We start from the raw sequence: 27719 nt of genomic DNA on the forward strand, positions 1-27719 counted from the left end.
CCAACTCGGGTAGACATGTTTTGTAGCGCAATGCGCTAACCACTGGACCACCACTCCCAACGCCTACACACACACACACCCATACACTTTCACGTGTACACACCTACAGACATGATGGGAAACCGCTTAAAGCATCACATTGCTGTGGTATGATAATCATGATCATCAATCAAAGGCAATTACCTATGCTCACTAGCCCCCTTTGCACACTCGATAACTTAATTCCTTTCCTTGACCTGCCATGACGACCGCCACCATTGTGTCCCCGCGCCTCCAGGAGGATGAGGTCGTGCTGCAGAGCACGGCCAACATACAGAAGGAGCAGCTCAAGTTCTGCTTGGCCGCCGAGGGTTTTGGGAATCGTCTCTGCTTCCTCGAGTCCATCTCCAATGCCAAGGTACGACCAGGCCTCACCCGCGCCTCACCCGCCCCTCACCCGCGCCTCACCCGCACCATGTGTCCCGTGGGAGGGCCACTGTCCCCCAGCCTTAGGTTTATGACCACTCTATACCATCTTCTTGGTTCTTTCGGTAAAGTCACGTAGAAGGGAGATCATAAAATAATAATAATTAAACATAATATAATACAATTCTCACGACGTTTCGGCCACAACGCAAGCAGCCGTCCTAAGGTGAAGAACAGGTCTGTCGGAAAGACAGCGTCTGAATGAAAGAAAGTTGTCTTTCCGACAGACCTGTTCTCCACCTGAGGACGGCTGCTTGCGTTGTGGCCGAAACGTCGTGAGAATTGTATTTTATTATGTTTTATTTTTATTATTTTATTATTTCCCTTTTACGTGACTTTACCGAAAGAACCAAGAAGATGAATCCCTGCAGTCACGAAAGCTTTAAATCGAAATTGACTCTATACCACTCCTCGCCACGCTTTCGCTTTGGTACACAGTCCCGTGGTAGCCGATCAGCACCCTGAGTCTGGACTTGCGGTGTTTTTCTGCACCGAAGCGTGTCCTACCACGATGGTGTTGTTTCCAGCCTGGTGGCAAATTCATAAAACGCTCAAATTCCGGACCGGGTTCGCTCAGCTCGTCATATTTTTGAGCCAACAAAATAAGAAACACTCTCTTGGGAAAGCCACCAGTGGTTGTGTTTTGGAATGATTGTGTCCCCTGCCGTGGGAATGTGGAATTGCCACTATTGGCTCAAAGCTTCCAGTGGCAATGAGCAGGGAGACAACTTTTGATACCGTCGTTGCCATGGTTACCGCCGCAAACGGGCTGCCAGCAAAAACCCGGCACCACTTTAGTGTTGCACCATCACACGTCAAAATCAGATGGTTTTAAATTTAGACTCGGGAGGGAATCTGATGAGCTATGCAGCTCTTTTTTCCATAATGATGCCAGGCGATGTATCATATCTCACTCATGGCATCCATTTGGGAATTTCTTCTACTCTGCACTCTCACGCACAAACGAAGCGTCTGCTGCGTTCAATACGCACCGCACTACGATGCAACACTCAGTACCTGACTCTGCTGTTTTAACTTCTCCGTGTCTCGATGTAACACAGCACTGTGTCCTCCGCAAATTGAGGCGCACTCCTTCGTCTTGCTTATGGCAAGTACAGTATGCGTTAATTATAGATCCAGGTTTAAGTTTGAGAGCTGTGTGATAATATATTCGGGAGTAGCGTGACTCATGGAAAAATAAGAATAGGTTTTACCCTCTCTGGCAATAAATCAGGTGTTAAGATGTGCAAACACCAAACTGAAACCTTTTGCAAGGAATCAAGTCTGCATTAGCCACGCGTACCTGTGGTGAACATGCAAAGAAATACATGCTCTGATAGTATATGGGCATTGCCCTTGAAACTGATTGGCCTACACCAGAGACAGACTTCTGTATGGCCTAGTTTCACCAGTGTCAGACCAGAGAACGCCAAAAGACAAACAGTACAAGGACAATGCCACACACATCAGAGTATTTAACACTTGGGGTGAGCAGCTATATCGTGGGACCTATTTTGCCAGTGTTAAAGTATCAAACGTAAAAATAGGTTTCTATTTGGTGTTTGAACATCTTAACACGTGTTATTGCCAGTAAAGGTAAAACCTATTCTTATTTCTCATACTTTGATACTGACAAAAAAAGGTCCCATTATATTAGCATGACGATTTTTTTTTTTGCTTAAAAGTTGTGGCACCTTCCTGGAACAAAATGTGCTACCCAATCCATCGGCGACCCGGGCATAGAATGCAGTTACACTATGGGAACCTCATTTGCCAGTAAAAATATGATAATTGGTTTTTTACCCTTCTATCTGGCAACAAACATGACTCCTTGTAAAAAGGTGTCAGTTTTGTTGCCAGATAGAAGGGTAAAAAACCAATTATCATATTTTTACTGGCAAATGAGGTTCCCATAGTGTAGATGCTTGCCCCGAGCTCTCATACTCTGATGGTGCATTGTCTTTGAGTTGTGCGCCTTTTGGCGTCATCTGGTCCAACCCATGTGAGACTAGGCTCTAAGGAAAGCTGTCTCGGGTGTGGACCAATCAACTTCAAGGACAGTGCACATTATCAGAGTTATGTTCTTTTGTTTGTATTATGACTGCAGGTATTGCGGTCTATGCAAACATGACTCCTTGTAAAAAGGTGTCAGTTTTGTTGCCAGATAGAAGGGTAAAAAACCAATTATCATAGAATGCAGTTGTTCGTGATCTGGTTCATTTCGATTTAAAGCTTTCGTGACTGCAGGGATTCATCTTCTTGGTTCTTTTGGTAAAGTCACGTAGCAGGGAAGTAATAAAATAATAAAAATAATAAAAATAAAACATAATAAAACAATTATTATGTTTTATTTTTATTATTGTATTACTTCCCTTCTGCGTGACTTTACCGAAAGAACCAAGAAGATGAATCTGGTCCATTATTTCGTTGGAGTGGCTGCAGTCACACTGTGGGTCATCTTTAATGTTTTGCAGCGATTGATCGAGCCACCACAGTTTTCTTGGCACAACAAAGCCACGTGGAGCAGTGGGGTGGTGCCCTTGATGTGGCTTTTGTTCGGAACATCGGCAGGACTCCACGGTGTCCGGCAGTGGTCCTCAGTTGACCCCGCTTCATTCAATTGTCTCGCCCCATCTCAGATTGGTTTCCGGGATCTCAGTTGAGTTCGTGGGAGAGTCGAGCAGGTTCTGGTGCAACAGGAGGTCTATGCGCCCTCAGATGGTTTTTTTCCCAGTTTTGTTTAATGTTATGGCTTCCCGCCACTCAATGAATGCCATCGGTAAAGACACGTTGCTTTGTGAGATAGATTTTTTTGTGCCTATGATTGACTGATGATTAGGTTGGTTCAGACATTTTGCTTCAATCTAAACACAATCCTCTCTCCTAACTCAGCCAGCGACGCTTTCAATAAGATGATTAAATGTTGCTCAGGGAGAAATGCTGAGTCAAAAAAAAAATCGATCGTTTTGACGCAAAAGTTTTTATTTCGTTTCTTGATGCTGCAGCACACATGTCATCCCTGTGCATTGTGTGACTGTGGTGCTGATAATGGGTTTTTGGCTTCTTTGGCTGTTGCAGAATGTTCCTCCTGACCTTTCCATCTGCAAGTTTGTGCTGGAACAGTCGCTGTCCGTGCGAGCACTGCAGGAGATGTTGGCCAACACCGAGGAGAAGGCAGAGGGGGTGAGTGGCCGATGTGTGTGAGGGTGCGTGTTTGTGCGTGCGTGTTTGTGCGTGCGTGTTTGTGCGTGCGTGTTTGTGCGTGCGTGTTTGTGCGTGCGTGTTTGTGCGTGGGTGTTTGTGCGTGGGTGTTTGTGCGTGCGTGTTTGTGCGTGCGTGTTTGTGCGTGCGTGTTTGTGCGTGCGTGTTTGTGCGTGCGTGTTTGTGCGTGCGTGTTTGTGCGTGCGTGTGCGTGCGTGTGCGTGCGTGTTTGTGCGTGCGTGTTTGTGCGTGCGTGTTTGTGCGTGTGTGCATGGCCTTCACATTATGGGGAGCGGTAGTGTAGCAGTTAGCTCGCTGCTCTACGAACCCGGTGACCTGAGTTCAATCCACGCTCATGGCCAACACCAGTGACGATTATCTGAACAGGGCTTGGGCCTCAGCCTTAAACGAGTATCTGGTGCAATGTGTAAACATCGCCATGAAGTATGACACAGCTGGCGAGGTAAGGAGCCTGCCATCCACAGCCTCGTGCGCAGTGCTGGCCTTCATAGGTGCTCACTCACACCACTTGCCCCAAAAGTCTATTTATCCATTACGGGGAATCTTTGTCTTGAGCGCCTGTGCTCCTGCGAGCAGCCCAGCTGCGTGGGCGTGGTGTGCATGTGCTCCATCCCACATGGGTGAAGGCACAGCGAGCGTACGAGTCTGCACAGTGGCTGAGATCCCTCAGCAAAAGGCTTGTTCATCAAATAGAAAGGTTAAGCCTTCTCTTTGGCAACGGATGAGGCTTCATTGAAAGCTCAGACGATGAATTAAAGGCATCGAAAATGAAACGTGTATCACGGGAAACATTTTATACGCAATCACATTCCCGTAAGCAGAGGTCTTTGTGTACCATCGCATCTGAACGGAGACAGCTACTACTGCTGTTGGCAGGAATCTGGAATGAGATTGAGCCTCGTGTCGTGGAGGCCAGTCACACATTGCTCACCATAATAAATTAGTTGAAAGACAATACGGGCCGTATTCTTTGTTGTGGCCCGGCTTGGGATTGGCCTCAAACAAGGCTCGGCTCAGTCTTGAACAGCTCAGTTACTTGCAATGCATGAGTGGCTCCACCATGGCTTGGCTCGTGCTCATCTCATGTAAATTCTGAGCGTGGCTGGGACCGTGAACAGAGCCGGCTCAAGTTAAACGTGGCTTTGAGCCGGCTCACTTGACCCAGAGCCAAGCCAGATCTGAGCCGTGACTAAGAATACGAGCCTAAGAATCGCCTGGTTTCCATTCACACACACATTGTAATTGTTGATTTAGCCATCCATTCAGTTGATCAAAGTCCATATGAAAAGTAATTGTCCTGATACTCGCATGAGTTATAGGAGTGCCAGCTGTTGAAATTCCTGATTCCTATTTTGCCCCATCACTCTGAATATATAGGTAGTACTAATTTTCTTTGACCCAAGAGGGATGATGGAGCCGGGTCAATTCCCAATCACAATTTAAACTCGCAACTCTCCAATTTTTCCAATTTAGCGACTTGCCACCAATGCCACCCAGCTGGACACACGTGTCTCTATATATGTATCCATTACCCATGGTGTCAATTTCAGGCCTCAATGTTACTTTATATGGGGCTCGCATATCTTTTAAAATGACTAAGCGATGGGCGGTTCAGATGGTTCGTTACCTGTGTTAGGAGCACTGCATCAGTTCTACTGAATGCTGGTCAGCCACCAGGGGTAAAACCATGTTATATGCATAGAGTTGATCATTTCAGTCCTGTCACCCTGGGCTGCACAATAGTAATAATCAGAATAAAACCCCTCGCATTAAACCCATTATATTTTTTAAGAAACACTGCTATGGGAATCAATTTAAGTGCAGCAACAAACGCTTTAGGTGAGCAGTAATGTATTAGCCATAGATATAATTTTTGCCATGAGGACATTCTGTCCCGCTGCCATGCTCCCGCGATTTCATTTGCAAATCTTGTTAGCACGGTGAGCACTCAGAAAATGCGAGGTTACCTGGCTGTGCCATGCAATCAATTCATGCAATCAAGCGAAGGAAGTTGTTAGGTGAATCAGGCAGCAATCAGGAAACCGGCAGTCTGCCTCCTATAATTATGGACCAGCTTGTTGACAGTCGCGCTCTCCCGTAAAGAATGATTCTTGTTTTATCCAACAGGATACTGCGGTATTCCAAATCTTGTCTGTCTGTCATGTGCAGGGCATTCAATGTGCAGAATCGTCTGATGACGCTAATGATAATACAATAATTATCCACAAAAGCCACACCAGATCTTGATATTTTCTTGTAAGGAGTGTCCCGCTCAAGGTTTTTGGTCGATTCGTTTTAAAATGTATTTATTTAGTTTGTAATTTATTTTTGTACGTGGAGATAATCTGGATTGTCCGCAAAAAACTGTGCACGAGGAGAGAACACCTTTTTGTTGTACTGCTCACTACTGGAGGGATTATAGTTAGTATTATTGATACTATTAATGAGACTCCACAATTAATCTCGAAACATTCATTTTAAGGTTATTTCAGGCAATAATTCAATGATATATATTTTTAATATGATGCAATACAGGTGTAACATTGTAACCAGCAATAACATAAAACATAACAAGCTGGAACAAGAATACAATGTTAAGGACATTGGGGGCACTTGCTTTGTTAAATCCACATCCTTTATACAGTTTCACTATTTTATCCTCGAAGGAAATTGTGAATGTTTTAGAACATATTTTAAAATCCAAGTAATTTAAATCCCCAAAACTTCACAACTATCACTGAATTGAAAAATACAATCTAGATTTGAAGTTTTCGTGACTGCAGAGATCCATACTCTGTGGTTCATTCGGTAAAGTCACGTAGGTATAAAAGAAAATAAATTAAATCACGACGTTTCGGGCGTAACACAAGCGTCCGTCATAAGGTGGGACAACCACAGCAAGAAATAATTGCTGAAGTGGGTCACGTCGTGATTTAATTGATTTTATTTTATACCTACGTGACTTTACCGAAAGAACCAAAGAGTATTGAAAAATACAATATATGTATAGAAAATAATAGCTTTGGAAAGGATGACCCCCCCCCCCCCCCTCGACATAGGAATATTCCATTTTCATAGCTGGCTCAAGGCCACCAACATATAAGCACCGTTCATTGTTCATTTGTCGACTTGGTCCTGATACCGTGATATTAAACTGCTCATGGATAATCGATCTTGCATTTGATGTCTCATGAAGCTTATTTACACTTCGTAGAAAAATAATTTCGTTTGGATAAAAGCTTGTGCGTTATCGGATGAGGGAAGGTGGGTTGATATAATTACAGTTAGAATCAATAAAAGGCCTTTAAAATAGTTTTTTTGTGGCGAGAAAAATATTTCAAACTGTGGTCCAAATGCCCAGTTAAAGTTGTTAGCAGAAAATTCCAAGTCGATTGATCTAAACGGAGAAAGCAGGGGTCATACATTATAACCACATGTCATCTAATACCGCATTGTGGAGTCTTTATCTTATTGACTGTACCGGTAAAATGCAATAAACTAAATAAAAATGTGACAGTATTGTTAAATTAACGAATAAAATAAAAAATAATATTCCTTCTGTTGGCCAATCGGCCTTTTGGGTCAATGTAACCCAGGAGAATTAGTTCAATCAAGGAAAACTCTGGACAATTGAGTCTCTCAACGGTATGGTGTGTCCTTTGAGACGATTGTGACTGGGTGGCCCTGGTGTTATCTCAAAAGCCACCCATGCACATTATAAAGCCCAGAATTGAGCATGAGAAATTCATAGCAAACGGTGAGATGCGTTGATCCGGAAAGTCCATTTGTCAATTTAAACCTCGGTTCCTTTAGGTCAGGGCTGTCCATACTTGAGTCCCGAGGGCTCATTTAAGCTTGGCTTTGGCATCACTCAAACTTACAATTGGAAACGCTTCTCTGCAGCTTAGAAATAAAATTAAGTTAACCATCTACGTAAGAATATAGCCTTTGCAGTCACATGATGCATGAGGGGCTGAGTTGGAATGGTTTCCCGGGTGGGAAAGGGATGAACTTCAGTGCAGGTTTCATGAGTGAAGTACAAACAATCATCTCTAATATCTGTTTGTGAACATCTCTCTAAGATGTCCCTTAGTCCATCTGTCATATCTATCTTATATATGTATTTTTATACATCCCTCTCACCATCCCTATTTTATATTTCTCTTATTGGTATTAATACATCTATTTTCTCTCTCTCTCTCTTTCTCTTTATTATAGGTCTCTGGCCCGAAGCTCTTAGCAGCTTAGTCAATCTATCAGGCCTTCAATGCCAATAGTATGGACATCCCTGCTTTTTATCTCTTGAACTATTGTCTGGAATTCTCCAAGGCAGCGCCTCTTAAATTTCATTTTGATATTGACCATCTTAAATGTTAGATATGTCTGGTAAGAGGCTGTGAGCCAGTGGCAGAAATTCCATATTTCTGTTGTGGATATCAGTCTGTCTAGAGGATGACCAATGTCGACTTCCCACCGTTTTATCAACCTCGGAGTCCATCCAGGATTCTGATTTTGACGATTATTCTAACCAGAGTGCCACCCAGCCAACTGAAACATGTTTGATTCCTATTTTTCCTCGATAATGTGTATCTCCAAATTTAAACACTCGACAAATAGTGATATAAGATACTGCAAGCCGTCCGCATCTCACATAACGTGTATTTACCCAAATGAAAATGTATCCAGTATTAATTAAATGTAGGAATTACCTTTAGCCTCCAACCACGCAGAAACAAGGTTGGGGGAGGGGGCTAATATAACCAAATTGATGTATTTACCTATTAAGCAATCCTCACAGAGGGGCAGATCGATGATGTCAATTTGTTGACGATGAAGCCTTCTAACATGTGCTGCACCTCACTATGTTGCTTAGTAATGGAGCTAGTGGAGTGCGACGATTTACTGATTCATTGCCACCCCACCCACTTAATTATTTCTTTGAATTATGTTCATTCTAAATTAAAGCGTGCCCTAAAACAAAGGGTAAAGGTGCAGCCCTGCAATTCCTGGTCCACGCCACTGCTGGCAGAACAGCCTCCATGAGATGGGAGCTCTAGGGAGTTCCTCTGTAAGAGGGTATTTGGCCTGCTCTCCCACACTGGCCAGATGTCTTGGAAGAGGTGAAAGTGTACACACTTTGCCCCACCACACACGTCCCTGCTAATCGACTGACTGTAGTGCCACCATTTATACTGCGCGGTGGACAGAGGGCAGGAAGCTTCAAGACATTTGCACCATCGTTTCAACTGCCACACCGGGAGGTCACATTGAACCGGTGACCTCTGGATTGCAAGTCCAGTGTGCTAACCAACAATTACAATCTGCGTGGATGGAATTGTCACATCCCCACCTGGCTGCATTTGACAAGAGAGTAATAATGCATTCAATGGGCCCAAAACAAAAGCCCCGGATTTTGTTATTGCTTGGGAACTGTGGAAGGAAGTAATAGGAGGCCTGATATTTTATGAGATTCAAGATGGTGTCACATACAGAGGGTTTGCCATTTTTCGACTTAGATATTGGTTTCCTAGCACTTACTTTACAATCACTTTGCCTGTTTGAGGTTTCCTTCTTGACTATTGAGATGCATTTTCAAATCAAGTAGATGTTCCTTGTGTCGTGCGTGCTGCAGTACATAAAAGCACAACTTTCAAGTCACCAGTGCTGTTTTGCGATGATTACTGCGATCACAAATGCTGATCACCTTGACTCGAATATTTGCCATGTAGAGTATAGCTCAGACAATTTTCCTAGTCACTCGTGTGCGAAAAATGTTAAACTGAAAATGAAACGCCATTCATCCACGGTTACAGCTGGCCTGTTGGCGATACGTTGCTGTGGAATTCAGTTTGAAAGAGTCCCTCATTGAAGTGGTTTTATTGAAACAGGTGTGAAGCCAGGAAAAAAGCCATAGTTGTAAATCTGCATAAAAAATGCTCAAACTCTTTCAATTGGAAAAATTATCCCACGTGATTTAATTTGTGGCTAAAATTACAATGCTATGTTTAACCATCTTCGCTCTCCTCGCGCTAAGTGGATTCTAATCTCTCAACTGCTTTGGCCCATTCCAAAATTGCATACACCCCTCCTGTGCATTTGCCTTCTTACCTCAAAGCACTTATATTACAAGATTACTTTTGTAGTAGTGTAAGGTAAAAAAGCAGAAAGATAATTGTTTTTGACCTCCAGTGTGTTTATGGTATGGATGAGACTAAACAGCGAATTTAGTAAAAGTAATTGTTTTATAATTATAATTTGGCCCCTCATGCTTGTCCGTTATTCTTCTTATTTTATTCGTACCACTAGGATTTATTTTGCCAAATTACTGTCGGAGATATTTGCTACTTTGTAATAATTTTCATTGCAGTGGTTGAAACCATTTAATACAATTCTCTTTTGCTAAATAGATACTTGGCTTCACTCACGTGATGGGCAGTGTCTCAGGATAGTTAGTGGAAATGTCAGTAAATCTTCCAAATGTTCAGCTGATTTGGCCATTAAAAATAAAATTGGCCAAAAAACTTGTTTCTGCAAACAATAATATGAACTTCTAGGTTATTAAATACTTTCATTTAGATATACTTATTTCACGAGTAACTGTTCTATTTATAGATGCACGAACTTGTTTTGCCATGTTATTATCAAACCATCACCACGTTAGAAAGAAAAACAAAGGAAGTTAATGATGAACATTCATTGTGATGAGGCAAAAAAACATAAAATTAGTGCTACAATCAAGATCACAAAGTCAATAAAAAAACATCAAATGTCACTTTTCAATTATCTTGTTTAATTTACAGCAATAGATTATGGTCCCGTACAAAGCAGACAATAATCTTCCATCTGAACCTCATCTTCATGTCAACGTGAACCTCAAGTGACCCAGTCAATCGTTTGTCAAAGTTTATATGTGGAGCCTTCTTTAAATCGACATTTACATGCATCAGACGTTTTTAAGGAGCACAGTAGTACTTTGGCCACAAAGGGATGTCAGGCCTGTAAAATAGGGTCCCGTGGAGTGCAGACCTCCCCGTGTCTGTGCACTGACTCTCTGGAAGGTGACCCCACAAATTGTTGCGTTACTAACAAGCTCTGAAGGTCAAGGCCCACCATGACCTCTGGTCGGTGAAATATAAGCGGCAGCAAAGGCAGGGATGAAAACACAGTGGGTGGTGGCTTAGAGACCGGGCAGTGGTCCACTGTACATCTCTGTTATAAGTGTACTTGGCACATCCCTATGTATGCGTTATCAACTATTCATGGCACATTAAAAATTATGGAACTTTAGAAATAGCTCACATTAGGAGATAGGGTTCGCTCTCTCTCTGTCAGCAAATATTTACGTATGTCTGCTAGTCTGATTGTACGTATGTCTGTCGATCCATCCATCCCAGTGAGTTGTTTTAGTACCAGTCATGCACTGAAAAGAATTTAGGCCTAATTGTCTGAATAAAAAAAAATTGTCACCGTGCGCATTAAGGTCTGGAAGATGCTTGTAAATTTGGAATTCTTCCACCATGCACAGGAAGATAGTGTAGGATTGCAATTCAGGTTTTTTTTTTATATATGATTGAGTGCCTGCGTTGGCTCCAGTGTGGTTGTGCGTGTGCATGCTCACATGTATAGAAATAACAGCACAATGTCTTATCGTGAAGCCAAAGCGCAAGCCTCTCCTGGTGGTCATGTCAGGCACATTACACTTTCGTTACTATCACCTTGTCAGTGTAGTTGTGCATTTTACTCAGTGTGTGTCTAATGCACTTGCCAACTGTGCAGCACGGGATATCATTATGAAAAGGACATTTTGATCAGATGAAATAATCTCTGGACTTTTACAAAGCAACTGCAAGTACCTGGCCTCTCTGTATGTAGGTGCATTCAGAGGCTGATTTGCATTTCGTGGCAGGATAAAGTAAATAACTTGGAAATCCGAATTACAAAATTGCAGCAAAGTACAATAATATGCTATTGAGTTCCGTACACCTCATCAGTGAGACGAGGTTTCTATGGTTCAGACATGTCTGCAGGATGGAGGGCACATCCATGAGACGGCATTGGATTCTGGGAACCGTGCCGCAGAGGTCGCAAACGGGTTTTGATTCCTTACCCGTACCCGTACCCGGCCGCACCAGGGTCGCAAATGGGTACCCGTACCCTACCCGTACCCGGCCGGGTACAGGTAGGGTACGGGTATCGGGTACTTGATTGCGACCTCTGGGATGAAGCCATGTTGCAGGCGCGGGTGGGTTGATTCTTGGAACTTGAATTGTGAGAAGAGACAAGACGTTGGGAAATGAGTAACAAACAGTTACTCACCAGTGACTCACGACCTACCCGTATCCGTACCCGGCCGCACCAGGGTCAAAAACGGGTACCCGTACCCGGCCGGGTACGGGTAGCCGGGTATCGGGTAGGGTACGGGTATCGGGTACCCAGTTGCGACTTCTGCCGTGCTGCCAGATACCAAAGAAAAGACCAGAGGCCTGGTAGTTTGATAACTGTAATAGTAAATCTTGGAGGCCAGGTGCATTACTGTACGACAGCTGAGAAGGATCAGGAATAGAGTGATGATGAGGTGTATTCGCATCAGAGACACTGGGAACGGTGATTTCTTAACATTTCTCAACCTATGTTTCCACTGCTGTTTGTGTGTACCTAATTTCCATCTTATTTGACTCCTACCTACTGCAATATAGTTTCTGTGGCCCAATAAAATGCATTGACTTATCGCAAATATTTGTTATATGGAAGAATGTATATATATATTAATGGTTAAGCAAGTACTTGATGTTACAGCTTGACACTTACCATGGTTGGGCAATATTTTGTTACCATCACTTATCTAGGGCTTTTGGAATAGCGGTGATTGGGGAAGAGATGGTATTAGAAGTACTGTTTACGAGTGTACCATGGATTGCTTCTCTGTAACATGTGACATATAGGCAGCCTAATAATCGAAGATCAGTATTTGCATAGGATGGCCTCTGTGTGTTTGCGATCATGCCATGGCAACTGATAAGTGGGCTGGACAGGTAAGTGCCACCAGTTTGGTCAAACGGACGCACCTCACCGTAAATACCGTTTACCCCATACAACGGCGCTTCTGTTTGTGTGTATCAACATCAATGAGATGTCATTTTCAACGTTGTTTAACCACTCAGTGTAAACCCCCACACTGTGTAACGATGGTACGGGTAGTCCAGAACTTATAGTCGCCTGCATTCACAGTCTCATTACCTGTGCGTTTGTGTTGTCGTTGTCAATGGCGCAGGCGGACGTGTCTTGTTAATCCAACCCTCGTGTGAGTGATGACAAAGCTCAGCGACCCACCGCTGACTCCTGTGTTTTGCCTTCCCCCCCCCTTTGCTAGCCGGTTGACATGGAGAAATGGGTAGGTGGGATGCCTTCTTCTCCGCCACGTTTCCTCTTACGAGCCCCCCAACCACCCCCCCCCCCCCCTGTGTCACCCTTGCAAGCCCTGACCATCACATGCCCCCCCCCTCCTCCTTCCACACCCCCCTCCCACACGTTCGCTGACTGATGTGCACGCAGTCACTCAAGAGCAGTCTGAGCCACAGCGTGTGCGTTTCTGCGGTGATGGCAATGATGCACTGTAATGATATGAGTAGACCATCTTGCCTCACTCCTGATAACTAAACCACTGCCCCCCCCCCCACTCCATCGTCACAAATGTGTGTCATCTCACCATAAATATAGATGTATATCTCTCTGTGGTCTATATACATTATAAATGTTTTAATTTGAAATGGGCGGACACTTGATTTAGAAGCAGGTAAGTGCTCTTAGACTTCATACGTTTCCATTTATTTGGACACTTGGGGAAGATGCCTCTCATTGGGAGACCTCTCTCAGCCCCCATCTCATGAACCTCTGCGTCGCACGATGGGAGATCACTCCACGTGGCTCTGCTGCTCCACAAGTTTGATTACTTTATTTCAGAATACAGTATGGATTTATACGGCATCTTTATATTTATGCATCCATGGCTTAGCTGCATATCAGATGCATCTGGGCTGTCCAATGATACAGTTTAACATAAGAGTGGGTGTTGTTCAATATCGTTGAGCTATATCTCGTGTTCAAAGGCAATTGTATCAAGTACAACAATGCCTGCTTCTTATCTGGTTAATGAATTAAATATCATGACCTTAATTACTCTCTTTAAACATCTGCAAAGTGAATAAAGTCACTGATTTGAGCCTGGTGGTGTTCATCTCTGTTAAACGTTGTAAGTCAGTAAGTGGAAATTCCACATTCCTATGACAGGCCTTGTCTATCGTTAAGCCTTGCCATATTAAAATGTGATGCTGACTGGAAAGTGCGTAATTTACCAACCCAGAGGGAGTGATGATGGGCTGAGTGGCCTCTGACTGGAATTTGAATGTGAGTGACCTTGTCATTCAAAGCCTGCTGCTCTGGATTATTGATCCATGATAAATTGCTTTGAAGCAAATTGTTCTGTTAGAAATTGTTCCATTAGAAATGTGTCTTGACCACATGTTTTCTCACTCCAGTTATTATCACTGTAACGTCTCCATTTCTTTTCAATCGAAAAGGCCCCCACAATTTGTTTTTCACACCCGTCCGCGGTCGGCATCGTTTCACGAGAGAGATGAACGAACAACGTTTGGACATCTCACACAGCCCCGGGCACCCAGCGTGTTGGCGAAGGGCTGCGGAAGAGATTCATTTTATAGAGGGCAAGTGGTTCCGCGAAACCGGTCGTTAAGCGAGTATAGGAAATACATGTTCAAGGCTTAATTCGTTCCGATAGCATCGAATGTTACCCTTTTTGACCCAAAAAACCGACTTTATAGTATTTAAACAATGGGTGTTAAGACATAAAGATACTAACAACATTAGAAACACGTAATATTAAGAGGTACATGGTTATCAATGCATTGTTTAATATTTACTGTACCTTCAACAGTCCGTGGTTAACAGGGGGAATGATCGGCAAGTGAACATATTGGGCTCTATGGAGGTCCGTCGTTAGGCGATGAGTCGTTAACAGGGGTGGTCATTAAGAGGGGTTCTACTCTACACTACTATACACTACACTATTATACACTACACTATACTCTACACTACTATACACTACACTATACACTACACGATACACTACACATTGGGCTCTATGGAGGCCCGTCGTTCAACGATTCTTCGTTAACAGTGGTGGTCGTTAAGAGGGGTTCTACTCTACACTACTATACACTACACTACTATACACTACACTATACACTACACTACTATATACTACACTTTGGTCGTTAAGAGGGGTTCTACTGTATATGAGCAATGTTAACAAGCTCTACTGCGTCACGTTTCACGTCAATGCGATGTGTTTGTTGCTCCATTAATTTCCACCTACTGTTTCACTTACATTAGATATTGTTTGCTTTAACTTGCAACGTCAAATCTTTAAACTGTTTCCTCGTTCAACTGAGGGTTGCTCACTGTACACAGCATCTAAGCTATGAATATTGAATTCGATGAGCAGATGTCCGTTTTCGTGAAGAAAAAGGCCAAAAATTTAGATTTTTACGTAATATTTGGTGATATTATTTCCACAGTCTGTATAGTGAATAGGCTGTATATTCAGGCAATGTCAGGGGGAGGGGTGGGGGGGGCCGAATTAGCGGTGCAGTGGTTGGCACCCAGTGCTATGAACCTGATGGTACGATACTCTTAGGTTTTTTCAGTAAAGTCACGTAGGTAAAAAACAGCTGTCGTGGTTGTGACGGTACCACCTGAAGACGGAAGCTTGTGTTGCCTCCGAAACGTCGTGATTTTTATTTTATTTTACTTTTTAATGTTTTTTACCTACGTGACTTTACCGAAAAAAACCTAAGAGTATGAATCATTGCAGTCACGAAAGCTTCAAATCTAGAATAAACTGATGGTACGAGTTTGATTCCCGGCCATGGCTCACGTAAGCAGCAAGTGACATCTGACCTGATCCTGGATCCATTCCTCAACAATTCGCACTGACCGTGGGGTGAAGTATGATAAAAAAAATATATGTAAACGTACTGTCACTGACAGTGTTAGCAGGCCTATATCCAGCAATGGATATACAACGAGCTGCAAACTAAAGTGAGGCATCTTCTTAGTTCTTTCGGTAAAGTCACGTAGAATGGAAATAATAAAATAATAAAAATAAAACATAATAAAATAATTCTCACGACGTTTCGGCCACAACGCAAGCAGCCATCATCAGGTGAAGAATGAAACACCACCAAGCTTGGAGCGTATATTTAAGCTTAGAGTCGCGGCATCTTAAATATACGCTCCAAGCTTGGTGGTGTTTAATTCTTCACCTGAGGACAGCTGCTTGCGTTGTGGCCGAAACGTCGTGAGAATTATTTTATTATGTTTTATTTTTATTATTTTATTATTTCCATTCTACGTGACTTTACCGAAAGAACCAAGAAGATGAATCCCCGCAGTCACGAAAGCTTTAAATCGAAAACTAAAGTGAGGCATTTTACTCGACCCTTACGTGATTGTACATTCCAGACATATGGTCGGAAAAGTAGCTGCAACAAAAAAAACAATTGTCATTGAAGATTAATCATTTGTAGTTGTGGCAGCCCATACTTGGGAGCCTTTTATAGTGCAGCATGCTATTTCTGGAATGAAGGGATGAAAATAGTGTCCTGTTCATTATAGGCCTCAGCTCTTCATTTTAGTCTATAATAAATTCGGCAGAAGAAACCTACCAATTTAAAGTCACGATGATGAAGTGAACGTGTTGGGCATGTCAGCCACTCGTACTTTATTTTTAATCTTGTTTTTTCCCCCCCACACAATTACTGTTTTCACAGAACTTTGCAACTCTCCCCTAATTGCCAGGCTTCTTTCTGTTGTAGACATTCACGGGTCCAGGACGCATACTGTAACACGGCACATAATGAACTGGGCGTTCTTATCAATTTATATTTAAAAATATATATACTTTTACCGATTCTATAAATGGCTACATTTTAGCCCTGGCACATGGAGCCACTTTGTCTCTAAACTTAATCTCAGGGGGCTGGAGTTCAGGTTAAAGCAGGGGGGGGGGGGGGTCACAGAAAGAGCCGTGTTGCTCCACCCTGGCCAATCTTTGATTCGCATTTGAATTGTTTAATGTCGCTGTGAATTACACAGTGCTTTGCCAGTGATTGGCATCTCACAACATTTGAAGTGTTCGTCTTAGAATGATCCCGTGAAAAATTGGGTTTTTTTGTGCGATTTTTATTGAAGTCATCCTCAGACTTCGATATTCCTCTTTGTTTCTTTAGCAACTCATATCAATCGGCTACAGTTTAAACCACTAGAATTTCACTAAATCTATGCAGTACACCGTCTGTAAAGATTTTAGATTTAACCATGTGGGACGTTATACATTTGTTGATAATATAGCAGTGCCATATATGTTATGAACAGAATGCCCAATTGTTTAGTTTTCGCCGAAAATATATATTATTGACTGGAATAACAATCGTCAAATTTTGTAGGAAAAAAAATATCGCCGATAATCAATTGAAAATCTATTTCTGCCCACACACAAAGTAAGCCTTGCACACTTTCTGGGCATGTGGGACCTGAATTTAGATGGAAAATAATCCAAATCGGCTAAAAATAGCAGCATTTTTTTCTGTCGGATATTTGTCAGGAACATGCATGAATATTGTGCACATCTTGAAGCAGTGTACACCAAAAAGGTTAGTTCTTGAACTGAGGACAATATTTATTCCAAGGAAGAGTACTGGTTGCTGTGCTGGCCTTCAAAGGTGCTCGTGAACACCACAGGCCCCAAAGGTCTATTAAGGATATACAGGGGGTTGTTATCTTATCTTGTCTATTTAAGTAATATCATTGAAACCTTGGCTCAGTGGGCAGTATTTGTTGGGCAATTGCCACTGGTTCCAGTGTTAGCCTATCCCCCTGTAGCTGTATATTGTGGTAATATCTCAGGCTTTGCTAGCTAGCCCCCATGGCCGATTAATGGCCTCTCTAAATATAGGACATCACTCTTGGTCAGAAGAAGGTGATTGCTCAGAGAAGAAATACGCTAAAATATGGAACGCCAGAACATGTGCAGCACAAGACAAATTACATCTGCCTGCATTTATTGTGGAACAAATGTGATGTGCATGCACACCACATACATTGCAGTATACATTAATAATATATAAAGTAATATAGCACGCATTCATCATATTTTGAGGGAAAAAACACTGTGTGCATACTAAAATGTATATACAGTACAATATGGATATAAGCACATCCCTTGGGAACAGTACCATGCATACTTATATATTCAAAGTCCTGTGCTTGTATCGGAAGATACCCGTCGCCTTCTCTCCACCCGTCCAGTGCAGTCTGTGTTACTTATATCAGAACTGTCTTCATATCCAGCTTCCACCGTATACACACATGCATACTTGTATCTTTGACATGTATCTTGTGCTCATTTGATGATGCTGCATTTCTAAATCGCGTGTCCCATGTGAAAACGAGACTTGAGCTTTGCACATCGACTGTGGCTTCCCTTAACCAGTGGGTGGAAATGGTTTATGAGCTCAGTCCAGCACCAGCAGCTCTCGGATGGGGGAGTGGGACGGGAGGCAGGAGTGCGGGGGGGGCAGTAGAGGGGTTTTGTGGAGGGGGCCACCGTAATAGTGATACACCACTATGGAGAGTGAACTTGGGTTAGGCCAAAGGGACATTTGGTGTTGCAAGGCCCAGCCCGAAACCCCCTTCGCGACATCCCTGGTGCGAGTCAGTCTTCCCGTAGGAAAACCTCCGTGGTGTACCGGCAAAGTGGTACGTATTTTTATCCAACCCCAGAGTGATAATTGGCTTACGACCCCATTGTTTTTCACTCAGGTTCATCGTGTACGCTAAGAGGATTGGTGACTAAATGGTAAACACACACTGTCCTACATATCTGGTGGCTGGAGTCTGATTCACCACAAGTGGCGAGTGATATTTGAGCCAGTCATGGATCGCCTTCTTTACAATCCACACTCACCAGTGTGGTGAAGTATGGTCAAACTACCCACCATGATGGGAATGGCACTAGGAGGCCTTCTTCCAGCAGGTGATTAATAAGGGGATATAAATGATCATGACAGTGCATAGACGGTTTTATATTTAGACATTTTATCTACGGACATTGATCTGCAATCAGAGTTTTGAGACTGCAATGTAGTAATGTGTAGGAAATGCAAATGCTACTTTACATTTTCACTAGACAACCCTTTTGATGTCATTTAATATTTATCTTACCACATTAATGGGTAGTAAATAATAATCTTTATTTATCGAGCGCCTTTCATACCACGAGGTTCAAAGCTACTTTTCGTGAGTTGAAATAAAGCAAGCGTTCGCAAAGACAAATGTTTTAAAAATCGTCGTAAAAAAATAACAGTCCATAAAAAGAATGAAATATGAATAAAATAGTAAAATAATCATAATATGCCAGAATAAAATCAGAGGGCTAAATTATAAAAGAGGTCTAAAGCCTTGATTTAAAATAACCACCGTATATCATATATTGTATGAAAGACTCCAAACATTTGTGTTTAATGGCATTGAAAAAGGGTCATGGCCTGAAATGTCACTGATTATATATTTTTTTCCTGTTAGGGCCACAATGTTCTTGACAATCATGTTGAGTTTCTTGTGATGTGTGCTTGAGCACTACTGCCAATGCAGTATCACCAAAACATTTATATCATACATTAGGGACTTCATTATATCCATGTATCTTTCTGTCTCAACCATTGTCATCTCCAATAAGTACTGTGTGTTACATATGCAGTGAACGCGAGCACATATGGTGTGTACATTTTAGTATTGAACTATAACGATCAGATGCCATATTTTTCTGGTCCCTTCACGCACACATTGGATTTTTCAGTTTGTAACGGGGACCTCGTTTTTTTTAAAGTCTCATTGCTACAGTACCACCGAGAGCCATACGTAATTGTCTTGCATTCCCAGTGGATCATTGAATATTGCATGGCAAGAAAGTTGATTAAAGCTGCCTCCATATTAACTGGATGAAGCTGACACCCATGATATATGTAGGAGATATACGTGCGCCATTGTTAAATCTAAATGCCCAATGGTACAGTAATTTAGTTTTTTGCTGTGGTTGTCCCACCTGATGACGGAAAGCTTTTGTTGCTTCCGAAACGTCGTGATTAAATTTAGTTATTTCTATTTTATTCTTTATTTTTATTCTTATTTTTTATTTTCACCTACGTGACTTTACCGAAAGAACCAAAGAGTATGCCCAATGGTAGCTCTATGTATTGAAGTTGTGAATGCACATGTGCAGTGTCTTCAATGTGTTGCCTATGCCGACATTAAAGGGCAGTTGACATGGCCTCGCCATAGCACGGTCGCCGCTTCTTGCAGGGGTTAACGGTTCGAATCCAGTGGCTGCCCTGGTTATTAGCGTGAGGGTAATAACGATAGCTATATGTGCCATCTGCTTCACAGTGGATGTCAAATAATCCCCTGACATTCTTTGCAAGAGTCGCCCATTGCATGCCGGCGACAGAGTCCAAATCTGGCAAATTCGAAAATGAACCTCAAATTACTCAATTGGGATTATACATATCAATAATTGCCGCCGACTGGTAGACAAATTCGCCAGGTCACTCTCGCAAATTAGACTATGCTGTGTGCTTGAGTTATCACCTGGTTGCACAAAATAAACTTAAAAGTGATCATCAGCAGAGATGTGACCACGGTGAATATTGACATTGGATGCACCACAGTTTTTATCCACAGATTGTTCTCGTGGATGAATGAGTTCTTCAGAGTACGGCGTTTCGATGTCTGTAGGGTACGCGTTGTTTTGGCCACAGCGCTTTGGTCATGTACAGCCGGCCGGCACTGCACTGCACAAATGACTATGTCAAAACTATTTAGAACATTATTTACGTCAACGGAACCCAGTGTTTGACTTATTGTCAGTGGAAGAGCGAGTGTCCAATTTAATAGACTCTACAGGAGTAGTTAGTTGCAGTTAGGATATGAATTGGACTTTTACCTTTCATAGTTGCATGTGCCATACAGCTGAAATGTGGTAGGTGCCCTGTCTGACTACGCAATGAATTGCTCCAGTCTTAACTGAAACGTGATCCATTTTGAAGCATATATAACAGGAAACTATAACAGGAATTATATATGCTGTATACATGAAAAACCTATATAAATGTAAAATCTGACATTTGTAAAAATATGTCAAAATGTCTTTGTTTCTTGGGTTTGCCTTCAATGTATGTCAAACTGCTAACAAGGCAGATCTATTTTTTTTGCAAGTTTCACGTGACTGACTACAGATGCTGTCACAGGCAGCACCTGTGTGTGCAGTTTAAGGGATTGCAACCCTGATGAGAAGGGCTGCATAGCGAGGGCACGGCGTGGTGAAAGACTGACACTTCTATAGGCAATGGCTGTGTATGGTGCAGGCAACGAATGATCCACCCCCTACTATATTTTGCCACTGGTAAAGATGTATCATAGTGTAAATGCTTACCCCGAGCTTTTAATACTCTGATAGTGCGCTGTCTTTGAGTTGTGCGCCTTTTGGCGTCATCTGGTCCAACACCAATGGAGACTAGGCTCTAAGAAAAGCTGTCTCAGGTGTGGACCAATCAACTTCAAGGGCAGTGCACATCATTATCATCATTAGAGTTGTTTCTTTTTGTTTGCATTTTGACTGCTTGTGTTGTGGTTATTGCAAATATGATGCCTTGTATAAAGGTATCAGTTTTTGTACCAGTTGAAAGGGTAAAAACCTACTACTATATTTTGCCACTGGTAAAGAAGATGTCTCATAGGACCCACCCCCTCGTGAAGGCTTAGCCGGCTCTGCGTGGAGAAGCCACAGCTGAGAAAGTGTTGGGCTGTGATATGAGTCGAGGCCGAGGCTGTTAACGCGCACTTCTCTTGCGCTTAGAAACTCGTTAAACGTGCGCGTTCGCGGCCACACGTGCAACCATTTTTTGTTTGTTTCAACACGCAGATGTGTATGTTTAATAATAATACTTATTGAATTACACATTAAGCGGCTGCATCATTTGTAGAGTGCATTTGTTTTGCGTGACAACGTTTCAACCCCGAGTGCGCACAGGCCAACCCTTCTACGTGACTTTACCGAAAGAACCAAGAAGATGAATCCCTGCAGTTACAAAAGCTTTAAATCGAAATGAAACCCTTGTGTTGTTTAATTCGTTTCATGTGAGATGTCTAAGTCGCTCTCTTCACTTTGTGTTTTGCTTCGCTAACAGAAATTCATGATGAAGGTAAGAAAACAATCATTGCAAGAAACCAAACGAGCAAAAATTCACAGACAGAACATACTTTTCGACGGCGGTGTGTGAAAGGCGTTGAACTGCTCGTCGTGTCAGAGGTGACATGCGACGTGGCGTTTGTGTTGTCCTAAGGCTGTGGTTGGTACTCTACAGTTGCATTGTGGGTCTCCTGACTTGTCGAAGCAGGTCAGGTGACATGACCTGCTACTAACTCACTGTGGCTAATTCAAGAAATATTTGACTCTGCACATGCCAATATTACCCTCGGCATGCCTTGTAAACACCACGCATGATTATGTTGGAGCGGGGGTCCCGTGTTGCAGTGTTACGCAATCTGCACCAAGTGAAATTTCAGTGCATCGATCAGTGTTCAGGTTGTGTACAACCAAAAGTGTGGAAATTAATATTGCACATGGCACTTTGCTTCTAACGCCATTATTTGAATCTGATTAAACAACCAGTTAAGAGTTAAAACACTTTACTAACATCTTCATAAACAAATGCGGTCTTCGGACTTAAAAAAAAAGTAGCAAATTATATTTTTTCAGTAGCTCTTCCTGAGTTATACTGTTATCGGGAAATTGGCTTTTTCATGTAAATATGGTTTGTCTGTTACGAGCCAGTGTTGTTTTAATTTACCACTGTGGTAAAGTCCTGTATTGGTCAAGTAAAGGGGATGGAACGGTGGTGCGGTGGTCGGCACACTGTGCTATGAACCCTGCACCCCGAGTTTGGTTCCTGGCCAGGGTTGAGACGAGTAGCACACAATATCTGTACAGGTCTTGGACTTCATTCCCTTCACCGCCACGCACAGCCCAGCATGATACCGTATGGGCAAACAAATCTCTTTGACTGACACGATTTGGGAATGCCTTAAAATCTAACGGTAGATTGACAGAAGGGGCTGAACATTTTTTTTACCTTTAAAGTGTTTTCAGCCTGTGTTGTGACACCACGGTCAATGTAGACCCTGGAATTGCATGTTGATGGGAATACCGCCAATCTATGTTGACTGACCCTCCCATGGTGCTGGTTATTCGTCCCGGCTTTCACCGCACCAAACTATCGCGATAATGACGTGAGTGTTCTTTCCTTTAAAACTAAGGGCAGGTGGGATTCCCTGAAAGCTTGTCTGAATCAAAGCGCTCGTTTGCTGATGACTTTCTAAATGAGCTGTTTTTGTGTGATTCTCTGTTTGTGTGCATGTATGCGTGTGTGTGCACCTGCTCTGTGTACCTGCGCGTAAATGTGTTCCCGCTCATACGGGGGTGCTCGCGTGATTGTGTACTTGTGTGGAATTATGATCCTGTGTGTTTGTGTGCGTGTGCCCGCGTGTGTCCGCGCGTGCCGCGTTTGTGCATCGCCACGACGCCCGTCCAGACGGCCCTGGGTGGTGGCCACCGCACGCTGCTCTACGGTCACGCCATCATCCTCCGGCATGCCCACAGCGGAATGGTGAGTCCCCCGCCCCCCCCCCACACACTGCATACTTCGTGTCTTCATGGGAGAACGTGCCTCCAACCAGCTCCGCCAATCACAGAATCCTGGAAGCTGCTGTTTTCCGCGTCGCCGCATGTATGTTGAACTTCTTTCGCACCATACGTAGCCAACTGCGCTAATCGGAGGTGCGGGAACAGCTTGCGTCGAGCATCCGCAATCTACGTGCTTTTTCAAATCGTCATTGTTTAAGGAATCACAATAATGGTTTGTTTTTTTAAAGAGGGCCCTTTCCATCAAGGGCATCTCACTCAGAGCGCTTTACACGCGACAATCGACCTGTATCGCAATCTCGCCTGCAACATTAGAAAGGCCACTCCCAGTCACAGCTGCCAGTAGGGAGGGGGTAGCGATGATTGCTGCTGGATATAATCTCAATTGAGAATTGAGAGGAAGATCACGATTCATTATTCCGTCGTTGAACAAAAGGAAATCTGTTGATTCGTACACAGATTATGTACGGTATGCAGTTGTTCATGCATGTAAGAATCAGTTACTTTCAGTTTGTGTGCGTTTACCACTAGAGAAGCAATACATTCATACAAACGATACATCCTAAGTGAAATATAACAGAAATGAAAATATTTCTAGTATGAAATGGCATGCGATTTAACGGAGTCATAGACCTAAATTTAAACAAAAACCTGAGCCTATGTTGGGGAAATCTGGCTCCGTGTCTTTGAGCAGGAATTTTTTGCATTATAAAAATCATCGACACTTATGTAGTTACAGTATATGTGCAGTCACACACTCTCTCATTTCAATACGTGACTGTCAGGTGTTCCCATCCAGAGTCTAGCGTCTTGTCATTCGGGGAGCATGCTGCCGGGGGAGCCTATACGGGTTGCGTGTGATATGAGCAGGTTTTGATTTGTCTCAATTTAAGGTTAGTTTTGTCCGATGGCATCTCTAATGGTGATGTGTGGAGCCGGCTAATTCGCAATAACGAGTACAGTATGCGCGAACTAACGTGCAATTCAAAAGGCATTTTTTTTGTCGTAAATTTCTATTTGTGCATTGTTTATGTTTGAGGGGGGGGGGGAGGTGTGGTTATTCCCCAAGATTAAATAAATCAATTGGGCGTCTTCCCCACCTCGTCGGCTAATTACAAATGCTGACGCAGGGGCCACATTAACCCTAGGCTCGTAAGGCCCTCTGATGTATTGCTCACGTGCATTGCATACACCGCATTCTCGTAGTTATAAGACGTACTCTGTTCTCCTGGATTTTCAAGCATAAGCAGGGCAGGCCTCACCGGCATCGGTCGAAGCAAGCCTTACTACTGATGAAATGTAGAATGTTTGAAACCTGACTAGAAGTTGCTTATGTTGAACCACTGCTGCCAGAACGCCCTGCGGTCAATGGGTTGTGTAAAAATGCTCCCATTTTTTTTCGTATGCGCAGAGACTAAATATGTGAAGGAGGCTTAGCTTATTTTTTTGGTTTTCAATGCATTAGCTTTCAGGTTACCAAACTTGATTTTAAGCTTTCGTGACTGCAGGAATCCATACTCTTTGGTTCTTTCGGTAAACTCACGTAGGTGACTTTACCGAAAGTCGTGATCTATTATTATTATTTTCTTCAGGTTACCAGTTTTGTATAACTTTATTGGCATCGCGCACAAGTTTAGGGTGCATCTTACTTTCACGAGCATCTTAAAATCTGGAGACTACGGTAATAATGTACACAAGGAGAAGAATGCAGCCCGATATAAACGACAGCAACCACCAGGCAGCTCATTAGGAGGTCCATCCACTACTTACAGCTCTCAGAACAGAATGCTAATTAGTTTGGCTCATTACAGAGAGAATCGGGATCTCAAGTTCTTTTGAGTGGCAGCTTTATTAACAGGAGGTAATTTCATTTCAACTGCCTTAATGCAAAATAAAACCTATGACCAATTCACATAAATTATAGACATCTTCTGACCGATGTCCAGACTTTGTAATTCAAGTGCTTAAATTGTATGACTCTGTTGCCAGGATTAATGTGCGACACTGCGTTCGTGTGCACACAGTGTGTGCGTCACGTCTGGCATGGGCATTGAGGTGACGTCTTCACCTCTTAGTGGTGAATCATGGTGATATTGATTGCATTCGTAGGTGTGTACGTATATGTGTGTGTAGTTGGATATTGTAAATGTTTTCAACTGAATCACTTAATGGGAGGACGTGTTCTGCCACGTAATTCATTTTTCACTCTGGCCCGAGTGGTCGCGACTCGATTGCCGCCTCCCTCGACAAAGTCTGCAGCCGTTTAATTTGGCCTCTGTACTCAATAAGTTACAAGCAATTTCTACATGTAATAGGAACTGTCCTCACTTTATTAAATCCAAAGGTGCTGCGTTTGCAAGTGCCTGGGAGGGCAAGCAATGGTGCAATACATGTGTTGGCCTCAACATAATCTGCTGTGTTCCCCTATTACAGTAACCAGAAAATTATTACGTACATGCCAATGCCCACATCTGTTATCGGACCATTGCCTGGGCTTTCCCTAGATTTTCTCAATGGTTTATTGGCGTGGCGTGTTAACTTCAGCACGGTGGAAAGTCAGCCAGGAATGTGTGGGTGTTAGCCCCACCACCCATGCATGCAGCGTTGGCCTTAAGAGGTGCTCCCAAACAGCCTTTCAAGGACAAGAGGGGATCTTTGTCTTCGCATGGTCTTCGTTTGTTGTCGCAGTTCGTTCACGTAATAAACTGTTAAGACGAATAATGCTGTGCCCTCCAATGATTTTCTCCTGTGTCTTGAAACCTCTGCTTTGCGTTGTGTTCTCTCATCTCATGTGCACCTGCTCAGTACCTGAGCTGCCTACGGACATCCCACTCATCATCAGACAAGCTGGCCTTTGACGTTGGTCTTCAGGAAGATACCACAGGTCAACTGGTCCATACTAGACCGCTCCGCGCTGCATGGCGCCACACCACGGCACACTTCTCCACACCGCCATCCTCTACTGCTTTGTGCATGGCATTGCCGTGCATTACATTGTTCTGCAGTGCAATGCCACAGCACATTGAACTGCTTCCACTGCACCAGACACAAGACTCAAAAGCCCAAAAAGTGCCTCCTTTGCTAAAATGACCTATGTGGTGGGACTCATTGGTATCATCGGCCTTGAGCTAATGATGGAAATTTGATATTTTCATGACAGGAGCCGATCTCTCTATAGGACAGCTAATGTTGCCTTCTGACTCGGTAGTCATTGTTGGCACGTTCAAAAGTGTCTCAAGTGAGTGTAGATCTGTGTTCATCGGTGAGTAGGCCTCAGCCATGAATAAATAAATTTCACATTCCCTATGAAGAATCCACTGTAGACTTCTCACGGAGGGGTACTACAATCTATCCTGGAGGAATTATGGGCTGATCTTCATGCACGTAGGTTAACTAAGAGATTCGTTGCAACTGAATGATGAAATGGGATGATTTGAAATAAAATAATTAGCTTCTTTATTGTCATGATGGTGCATTCATATGCAAAATACATATCTGGAATACCTGCATTGCTTGTACTAAGGTGTACTCACTGTGCTCTTCATACGATGGTTCAATGCCAAAGGGGAAAGTGAGCTCACAGTGATGAGTTGACCGTGCTATGAACCCAACAAACCTCGGTGCGTTTCCCAGCCGCAACTATCATCCATGGCTCGGCATATCTGAACCGGTCCTGAGCCAGTCTCTCTGTCAAACCACAATGATGGGTGTGCTGAAATATGGTCAAATAACCCGCATAAGGCGACATAGCATAGGGAGGCCTCATGTTCACATTTGTATCTACAATCACTGTAATTAATGCACAATTCTGCACGGTAGCAAGCATCTCCTTCTCACGTGGTTTTGCTCAGGTTCCTACAGATGTGCAGCGAGACGCTGAATTTGTAATCTGTCGTATCGAGAAGGCATGCCAGTGACAATTCTCTTTCTAATCGCTGCATGGGCAGCGGTGGCCAGATGCATGTGGAAATCTGTGGGAGATTTTGGAGGCTCTCCTTATTTTTGGTATATATGTATATGTATAGCCAATACATTTCGCATTATTTAGAATAATCACGCGGCATAAATATTGAAGGTTTTTTTTTAACCTTACGAACCCATGGAGATATGGAAGCATTATTATAAGGCTTGCATTATAGAGAAGAAACGCATTAGTAACTTAATTAGTAACATAATTACAACAGTGCGAACAGGATAA

General features: G+C 43.0%; 1 protein-coding gene across 1 annotated transcript in view; it reads left to right on the top strand.

The window, feature by feature from the left end:
• Window positions 1–241: 241 nt before the first annotated feature.
• The window catches only part of LOC144720153 (ryanodine receptor 2-like), a 289470-nt gene continuing 261992 nt past the window's right edge, over window positions 242–27719 (top strand). Inside the window, exons 1-4 of the mRNA XM_078596660.1 lie at window positions 242–397; window positions 3544–3648; window positions 23412–23486; window positions 26327–26405. Coding sequence (XP_078452786.1) covers window positions 242–397; window positions 3544–3648; window positions 23412–23486; window positions 26327–26405 — 415 coding nt within the window. The remainder of the gene's footprint in view (window positions 398–3543; window positions 3649–23411; window positions 23487–26326; window positions 26406–27719) is intronic.

Source organism: Lampetra planeri, chromosome 7, assembly GCF_965212315.1.
Source record: "Lampetra planeri chromosome 7, kcLamPlan1.2.h2, whole genome shotgun sequence".
In the NCBI taxonomy this organism is placed as follows: Eukaryota; Metazoa; Chordata; class Hyperoartia; order Petromyzontiformes; family Petromyzontidae; genus Lampetra; species Lampetra planeri.